At 39.0% G+C, this 9,257-nt stretch overlaps 1 protein-coding gene across 1 annotated transcript in view; it reads right to left on the bottom strand.

Moving 5' to 3' along the window:
- Positions 1-1,919: 1,919 nt before the first annotated feature.
- The window catches only part of glrbb (glycine receptor, beta b), a 61,631-nt gene continuing 54,293 nt past the window's right edge, over positions 1,920-9,257 (bottom strand). Inside the window, exons 8-10 of the mRNA XM_062999878.1 lie at positions 8,408-8,560; positions 4,504-4,784; positions 1,920-2,346 (exon numbers count right to left, since the gene is read on the bottom strand). Coding sequence (XP_062855948.1) covers positions 2,050-2,346; positions 4,504-4,784; positions 8,408-8,560 — 731 coding nt within the window. The 3' untranslated portion in view covers positions 1,920-2,049. The remainder of the gene's footprint in view (positions 2,347-4,503; positions 4,785-8,407; positions 8,561-9,257) is intronic.

Genomic DNA, 9,257 nt, shown 5'->3' with positions numbered 1-9,257 from the left:
CTGGTTACTGTAAGGATGTCAACAACAATTATCTTATTACTGTCAAAAGGTCTGTTAGAAAATTGTGAAAATTTTAGTACAGGGTTACTTAAACATAGTAAAAGTGTTAGTACTGGTTAGTTGGTTAAGTAAATAATGTCAGTAGTGGTTATTTGGTTATTGTATGGATTTAAGTACTCATTTGATTACTTGAAAACTGTAAGAAAGGTATTACTAGTTGTTCAGGTACTGTAAGGATGTTAAAACTGGTTATTTGGATAATACAACGTTGATAGAGTCACTGTAAGAATGTAGTTATTAGTTATTTGGTATAAGGATGTCAGTATTGGTCACTTGGTTACTTCGAGGGCATTAGTTAGTCGTTTACTGTTAATCTCAAAACTGCTCATTTCTAGGTAATGTGTTACTGTAAGGATGTCATTAGTGATTAAGTGGTATTCATTTATTTATCTATTTTATTTTATTTATTATTTTTTATGAGAAGTTTTCTACAACATAAGTAAATAACCACATAGAACATAAATGTGTCTGTTTAGGGACAGAATCCCATACAATCCCTTCAATTAATAATTAAAATGAGACACTCAAGGTAATGTGGCTGTTGAAGCCGTTGGTCCATGTCATTTTTATTGGTTAATAAAGATTAAAATCACATAGGAAGCATTGTTCAGAAGTATCCTTGCAACTGAATGCCTGTAAACTAATAGATCATCAAAAGATACAGTTCAATATGGCAGTGTTCAGTATGTACAAGACCAACAATCCAACACATCCTGATTATGCTGAGTGACAGATGTACCTGGGTCAACAAGACCAACCTAGATCACAAAAGTCATGTGATCATGCTGGTCAGATTTTTTACTTTGTGGCGCTCAGGTAGTGCAGCGGTAAAACACACTAGCACACAAGAGCTGACAACTTGAAATCATGAGATCAAATCTCAGCTCTGCTACCAAAAGGCTGGGCACCACAATGATTGGCTTGTCCATTGGATTGGTTGCTGGAGGGGATTCTTATAACTGCAATTGCGGCCTCTGCTGGCTGATCGATGGCGCCTGCACAGAGGCGGGGGAATGGTGCTTGACTTTCCATGCGCGAGACCGAGCCCCGTTTGAACTCGTCTTGTTCAGGTGAAAATGTGCAGCCGGCTACTGCACACGTGTCGGAGGGGGTGTGTGTTAGTCACAGCTTTTCTCGGTCAGAGTGGAAGTCTCACTCGCTTACTTTCTTAACCGCTTATCCAATCAGGGTTGCAAGGGGGTTCTGGAGCTTATCCCAGCTTTTCAACGGACGCAAGGCACACAATAACACCCACTGCAGGGCAGACACACATACACACACACACCCATTCACCTATAGGGCAATTCAGTGTCTCCAATTAACCTGACTGCATGTTTTTGGACTGTGGGTGGAAACTGGAGCTCCCAGGGACACGGGGAGAACATACAAACTCTGCACAGAAAGGACCCAGACCGCCATAAATGTTTTTTTGGAATATTGTCATTTTAAGGGGGCACAGATCCAAGTCTCCAGGTCTCATTTTGCCGAGCCACATTACTGCTCCTTTTCTTTTGACCCAGTTAAATGTGTCACATGGCAAAAACAGGATCTTATTATCTTCATTATAATCATCATTCAATAGTGTCAGTGTATTACTAATCATCATCATTATCCCGAGCTGATTCATAGATTAAAAATAAATATAAGATGCCTTTAAATATATCATTATTTATATTTCTTTCACACATTTATTACATGCATGATATTTGTAAATGTTAAATATAATATCATAAATAAAATTAATTCACTGAATTTGTGATGTCATTTTAAAGGTAAATTAATATGGTTAACTTTTTTGTCTATATTTACATCAAAATAACTTCAACATACATATATTATAATGCTTCTTTCCTAGGCAATCTTTCTCATTATCTCTGTACATTAATGGGTATAGAACTGTTCTGTTTGATGCCTGAGGTATGAACTAGGTGCTACCCACTATAGAAGAATAAAGGATAAAAGTTTAAATAGAAAGAAAGCAATAGAGATTTACAGGTACACAGACCAGTATATAATGTTAAAGAAAAGGAAGGAGAAAGGGAAGAGGGCACGGGAATACAGATCAATACGTTTGGCAGCGGATGGAATCACAGGTTTAGCAGGCGGAGGTTTCTTGTTATTTTTAGCCTGTGATTTTCCTGCAGCATTTCCCACATCGATGGGCTTCCCGTAGCAGTCAAAGTTCGAGAGCTCAAAATCCCGTGGCAGAGAGCCAACAATGCTGAAGTCACTGGAACGCAGGTCAGACTTCGAGGTACAGACCTTTTTACATCTTGTCTCTGTTACCTAAGAAAGAAATAGAGAAAGAGAGAAAATAGCATAGTATGTTATAAAAAAAAAAGCAGAAAGAAAAAAGAGAAATAAAATAATAAATAGAAGTAATAGAGTAAAAAGTAGGAAAGTAACAAAGACACAGTGTTAAAGCAGAGCTCCCCTTATGAATGTTAAATGTGAGTGAGTGTAAATGTGTAAGGAGGTGAGTGAATTAAAATCTTTTATTTTATAAAAAATTTATAAATCCATAAATGCTTTATATATAAACCAAATAAATAAGTAAATAACTAAATAAAACTACCGAAATGGGAATTTCTGAAATAAACCCGGGTACATGAATTTAACCTCAGGCATCTGTTTATTACATTTATTCCATAATATACCTTCTGCATTATTTCTAAAGGAAATTTTGTCATGCTTTTATTTATGAGTTTCTACAGTCACTGGAACAGTCACACTTGGTTATTTTTAATAACAGAAATATAACGTCCCAGCCTGCTATGCCTACTTCTACCAGCAGAGGTAAGCGAAGGCCTACCAGCATGTCGGTACAAATCAGTACTCAGTACTGTCAGCTGTACTGATGCACAGGACTGGAGATCTTTTAAATGACTTTGGTTAATTCTTACCTTCTTGACGAAGGTTGTTATTGCCGATTGCCCAATTTGGCTGAATCAAAATGAATGAGGCCACTTTGGTCCAAGAAACACTCAAATAATTAAATAATGGTTCATATCATTGCACTGATCAATACCTTGACACAATTTGATCATGGGGATTAACAAACAGTTGGACTTCATGCAGTGTAAATTGTGGGCTTGTATAGACTCCGGTGTGTATGTGTGTGTGTCTCCAAACTAAATTCCAGACACGTCAGCTATAATTAAAACAATCAGGATGCACCTGATCACAATTTGTAGTGTCAATTACAGTGTCAGTACGTATCTGAATAAAAGACTTCGCTTTTTAATTATTTAAATTAAAACTCTACAACTATACAACTATATAAAAAATATAGCTGTACTTTATCATTATGATTATCATCATATATGTATGATTAAGTGTAGATGGGTAAAATGCAGATTATATTCATTCAAGATCAAATCCACAACACATTTAAAATGTTAAGGGATCTTTATACAAACCCCATTAAAAAAAGTAAAAAGAAAATACACTGATCAGCCATAACATTAAAACCAACTCCTTGTTTCTACACTCACTGCCCATTTTATCAGCTCTACTTACCATATAGAAGCACTTTGAAGTTCTACAATTACTGACTGTAGTCCATCTGTTTCTCTACATACTTTCTAAACCTGCTTTCACCCTGTTCTTCAATGGTTAGGACCACCACAGGACCACCACAGAGCAGGTATTATTTAGGTGGTGGATCATTCTCAGCACTGCAGTGACAATGACATGGTGGTGGTGTGTTAGTGTGTGTTGTGCTGGTATGAGTGGATCAGACACAGCAGAGCAGCTGGAGTTTTTAAATACCGTGTCTACTCACTGCCCACTCTATTAGACACTCCTACCTAGTTGGTCCACCTTGTAGATGTGAAGTCAGATACAATCGCTCATCTATTGCTGCTGTTGGTCATCTTCTAAACCTTCATCAGTGGTCACAGGACGCTGCCTATGGTGCGCTGTTGGCTGGATATTTTTGATTGGTGGACTATTCTCAGTCCAGCAGTGACTGTGAGGTGTTTAAAAACTCCATCAGCGCTGCTGTGTCTGTTCCACTCATACCAGCACAACACACACTAACACACCACCACCATGTCAGTGTCACTGCAGTGCTGAGAATGATCCACCACCCAAATAATACCCACTCTGTAGTGGTCCTGACCATTGACGAACAGCATGAAAGGGGGCTAACAAAGCATGCAGAGAAACAGATGGACTACGGTCAGTAATTGTAGAACTACAAAGTGCTTCTATATGGTAAGTGCTTCTATATGGTGAGAGAATCATGGTTGGGTATAAAAGGTTATTTATCAGATTCTAAACGTGTTTGTTTATATTTACAAAATACAATGATCAGTAAAAATATTGGAAATCTTTATCAGTTATATAAATATTCAAGTGAATTAACAAATCTTTTTACTGCATTTTACCAATTTGGGTTTATACTTTCTCAATCTACTGCTTATATGTTGGTCTTTTTACCTGTAAAGTGGTGATATGCAGTGGTGTTCCTCCGGTGCCATTCAGGCTGTTCAATTTATTCGCCATTGCTTTCTCTCTACTTGCAATCTTAGCTTTTTCAGCCTCCAGCAATTTCGGGCTGTTGAGCATCACCTGCACTACGGCATACTCCACCAGAGACGCAAACCCAAACAGCAAACATGCAATCAGCCAGATATCAATGGCCTTTACGTACGACACCTTGGGCAGCTCAGAAGCCAGTGAAGTACACTCAGAAGAAAGAGAGAGCACTGAGAGGATACCTTAAAAGAGAGAAGTGTGTTGTTAGATTAACTAAAATGAAACACTGGAGAAACAAACACTTAAAAGAAGCAAGTAAACACTATTTCCATGAAGCAATGTTTCACAATATGCAATAGAACCTTGGCATTTCTGCCATAGCACCATACATTGATCTAAAATCTTTACAAACTGTTTTTATCATGGTGTAAATACAGTAAAAAGTGGATTAATCCTGGGCATTTTCAGAAAAATTATTCAGGGTTTATCTGTTGAACTCCTTATTAGTCACTGTATTGATTAAAACCACCAAAACAAGTAAAACTATTGGCCAAGTCTTTGAGTCTGAAGTGCTGTTTCTTGTTGTAGCATCTTCAGATGGCAATTAAATTAACATTTTGCAGACATCCGGTAATACAACATAACTCCTAATTATAAAGTTTAGGTTCAGCAACATTTATTGCTTAAAGGTTTATAAAAATCAATTATTGTATCTTCTTGGGTTGGGGCCTCGTCATGGTGAAAGGGCTTTTATGGTCTAATGACCTCCAGGGCTATATCCAGGGCTCCAAGTAGGGTCTCTACAGACAAACACAACTTTGTGGTTGTGTCTTCTGATCTGAGGCCATATGTTTTGGACACTTGGACAAAGAGAGGTGCTGAGCTGTCCAATGATCACCATCTGGTGGTGAATTGAATCAGATGGCAGGAAAAACTACCAGGCAAACCTGGTAGGCCCAAACGTATAGTGAGGGTTTGCTGCGAAAGGCTGACAAAGGATTCTATCTGGATTGTTTTCAACAAAAGTCTGAATGGACCTTGTTCCATACCTCCACTGCTGAGGCAGCTGCATATAGCTGTGTTCAAAAGCTTGTTGGTGCATATTATAGCAGCAACCCAGAAACGCAGTGGTGCACTTGAGTGGTTTGCAGCTGAGTGTAAGCATCAGGTATGCGGACTAGCACCTTCTAGTCGGAGGCAATGGTTATCTCTCGGAAAAGGGTGGTATGCACCCGTGGGTAGGGGTAAGAACCTACCCCAAGTGAAGATGTTTGGGGTATCTAAGGGCCTTGTTCATGAGTGATGGGAAAAAGGATAATGAGATCAGCTGTTGGGTAGGTGCAGCGTAAGCAGTAATGCGGTACCAGAGTGTAGTGGTGAGAAGAGGTAGGAGAAGCATAAAACAAAGCTCTCAGTTTACCGGCCGATCTATGTTCCCACCCTCACCTATGAATTTGGAATGAGATGTATACCATGCTTATGGTCAAGTGTCTACATATATATATATTTGGTTTATAGTCCAAAACAGTCTTAATTGTGCTACAGCACCACCATCAGGCTCATAAACTTGCAGATACCATGTATCAATGTATTTAAGTTTTTTTTTTCCACAATTGTAATTAAGTGTTGTTGCTGCTTAGTACACAACCCCTTATAATTACATTCCTCTATACTTAAGTAAAAATGATACACAAAACAACTGAGAAAGTATGGACCTACCATTAATAGTTGTGTTATGGGCTGGCATATGGAATGTTTACAGATGCAGTATTGAGCACATTATGAGATGGTAGGGGCAACCCTGGATGGTACAAGAAACAATGACAGGTAGGGGAAAGACAAAAGGGCAGGTTTGGATTTGAAGATGAGAAAATGGTTCTGGTAATTTGTGACCACATCAAAGTTTGACCTTCCATATACTGTAACACACAGACTTACACAGACTCACACATACACACACACACACTCACACATACATACACTAACAGTGGCTTCTGCAGGCTATATGTGATGTGATGTACTAGTAATGAGTCTGAAATGTGAAAAGTGAAGTGAAAATGTAAAATGTCCTTTTGAAAACATTGATGCAGGATGCAAATATGTATAAATTATGCATAATAAATTACACAATTTGCATGGATGGATTAGAATGAATGTCGTTACATTACAGACTCCTCCTATAATAGATTGAGTTCTTTTTTTTTTTGCCTCAAACATCTACACACAATTGCCAATAATTACGAAGTGGCAGCCAGGTGTAGGAAGATTTTTGATGGTTTCAAACTTCTTCCATGTATGAATGATGGTGGCCACTGTGCTCTTTGGGACCTGTAAAACTGCAACCATTTTTCTGTACCCTTCTCCAATCCATGTCTCGACACAATCCTGTTTCTGAGGTCTGCAGATAATTCCTTTGACCTCATGGCTTGGAGTTTGCTCTGATATGCACTGTCAATTGTGGGACCTTATATAGGCAGGTGTTGGCAATCCCCAATCATGTCCAATCAATTGAATTTACCACAGGTGGACTCTAATTAAATTGTAGAAACATCTTAAGCAGCATCAGTGAAAACAAAATGCACTTCAGCTCACTTTCGGGTGTCATATCAAAGGGTGTGCACTCTTGTGTACATATGATATTTTACATTTTGATTTTTAATAAATTAGCACAAATGTCTAAAAACCTGTTTTCACTTTGTCATTTTGGACTATTTTGTGTAGAATTTTGTGACAAAAAATGAACTCAATCTACGTATTATACGTAGAATGAGTCTGTAATGTAAGAAAACTTGGAGAAGGTGCAAGGGGTATGCAGACTTTCCGGCTTGACTGTATACAGTCGTACAGTACAACGGAATTCTTTTTCCACGTATCCCAGCTTATTTAAAAGCTGGGGTCAAAGCGCAGGGTCAGCCATTGTATGGCGCCCCTGAAGCGGAGAAGGTTAAGGGCCTTGCTCAAAGGCCCAACAGTGGCTGCATGGCAAAGCTGAGATTCGAACTCTCAACCTTTGGATTGACAGCCCAAAGCCCTACCCACTAAGCTACCACGTAGCAAAAATGTAACAAATGTACATTTTTATTTTTATATAAAAATAAATTTTAACATTACAGAAAGATGTTTTTTTTAATTTAAGAAACAATGGGCACAAGGAGAGAATACAACCTGGAGGAAGCCAGAGTCCATCTAAAAGAATAACACGTATTAATTTACTCACACTTAGAGTAGTCAATTCACTGCCTTTTTGAGAGCTAATTGGAAACCGGAGTACCTGGAGGACACTAACACACACTAATACATAAAGTTTATCTCAAACACCTTACAGACAGTGACCAGACGCAAAATTTGGTCTCGGGTCAACCAGACCATAAAGCTGTGTGCCATCTACGCAGTGTGATACAGGGACAGGGAAAATACTAGTATATTAATTACTCCATATATGATTTCATAGGTTGTCACATACCCATTTCAAATAGGAAGGCCTTGACCTAGGCACCTTCAGAAAAGAATATGGGCAGTGGTAGCTTAGGTTGCCAGTTCAAGCACCACCACCAAGTTGCCACTGTTTGGCTCATTTGCAAAGCCATTAATCCTCAATTGCTTGAATTGTATTCAGCCACAATTGTAAGTCACGTTGGATAAACTTGCCCACTAAATGCCATAAATGTGAACATGGTGTCTATAATGGTGTTTTATTTGCACCCCCCCCCCCCCCCCCCCCATGCTATTATGTGAGTTATTTATCAAACTATATTGTATTAGTGAATCAATGCACATGTCTACTTGAATATTAGCAAATGTAAGAGGTGTTCAGCAAGTTATTGTGTATTGTGTTGCACATTTGTATTTGATTTTGTTTCATTACCCAGAGGTACTCGAGCAGCACTAGCATCTGGATTTATCCAAAATGAAAGCCATGAAAGCACAACGATAAGCAGAGTGGGAGCGTAAACGCCCATCATGTAGAAGCCCACCTGCCTTCTCAGAGTGAAGATGACTTCCACACAGGTGTAGTAGCCTACAAAACAATACAAGATGAATTTCTATATGGTTGTGTTTTAAAGTGTGTCTGCATACAACATACACTGACATAACATTAAAACCACCTCCTTGTTTCTACACTCACTGTCCATTTTATCAGCTCCACTTACCATATAGGAGCACTTTGTAGTTCTACAATTACTGACTGTAGTCCATCTGTTTCTCTGTATGCTTTGTTAGCCCCCTTTCATGCTGTTCTTTAATGGTCAGGACCCCCACAGGACCACTACAGAGCAGGTATTATTTGGGTGGTGAATGTCAGCACTGCAGTGACACTGACATGGTGGTGGTGTGTTAGTGTGTGTTCTGCTGGTATGAGTGGATAAGACACAGCAGTGCTGCTGGAGTTCTGCTGGACTGAGAATAGTCCACCAACCAAAAATATCCAGCCAACAGCGCCCCATTGGCAGCGTCCTATGACCACTGATGAAGATCTCAAAGATGACCAACTCAAACAGCAGCAATAGATGAGCTATCGTCTCTGACTTTACATCTACAAGGTGGACCAACTACGTAGGAGTGAACAGTGAGTGGACAAGTTATTAAAAAACTCCAACAGCGCTGCTGTGTCTGATCTACTCATACCAGCACAACACACACTAACACACCACCACCATGTCATTGTCACTGCAGTGCTGAGAATGACCCACCACCCAAATAATACCTGCTCTGTA

The sequence above is a fragment of the Trichomycterus rosablanca genome, chromosome 8 (genome assembly GCF_030014385.1).
Source record: "Trichomycterus rosablanca isolate fTriRos1 chromosome 8, fTriRos1.hap1, whole genome shotgun sequence".
Lineage (NCBI taxonomy): Eukaryota > Metazoa > Chordata > Actinopteri > Siluriformes > Trichomycteridae > Trichomycterus > Trichomycterus rosablanca.
The sequence above is the reverse complement of the archived record's forward strand: the minus strand, read 5'-3'. Positions and strand labels throughout refer to the sequence as shown.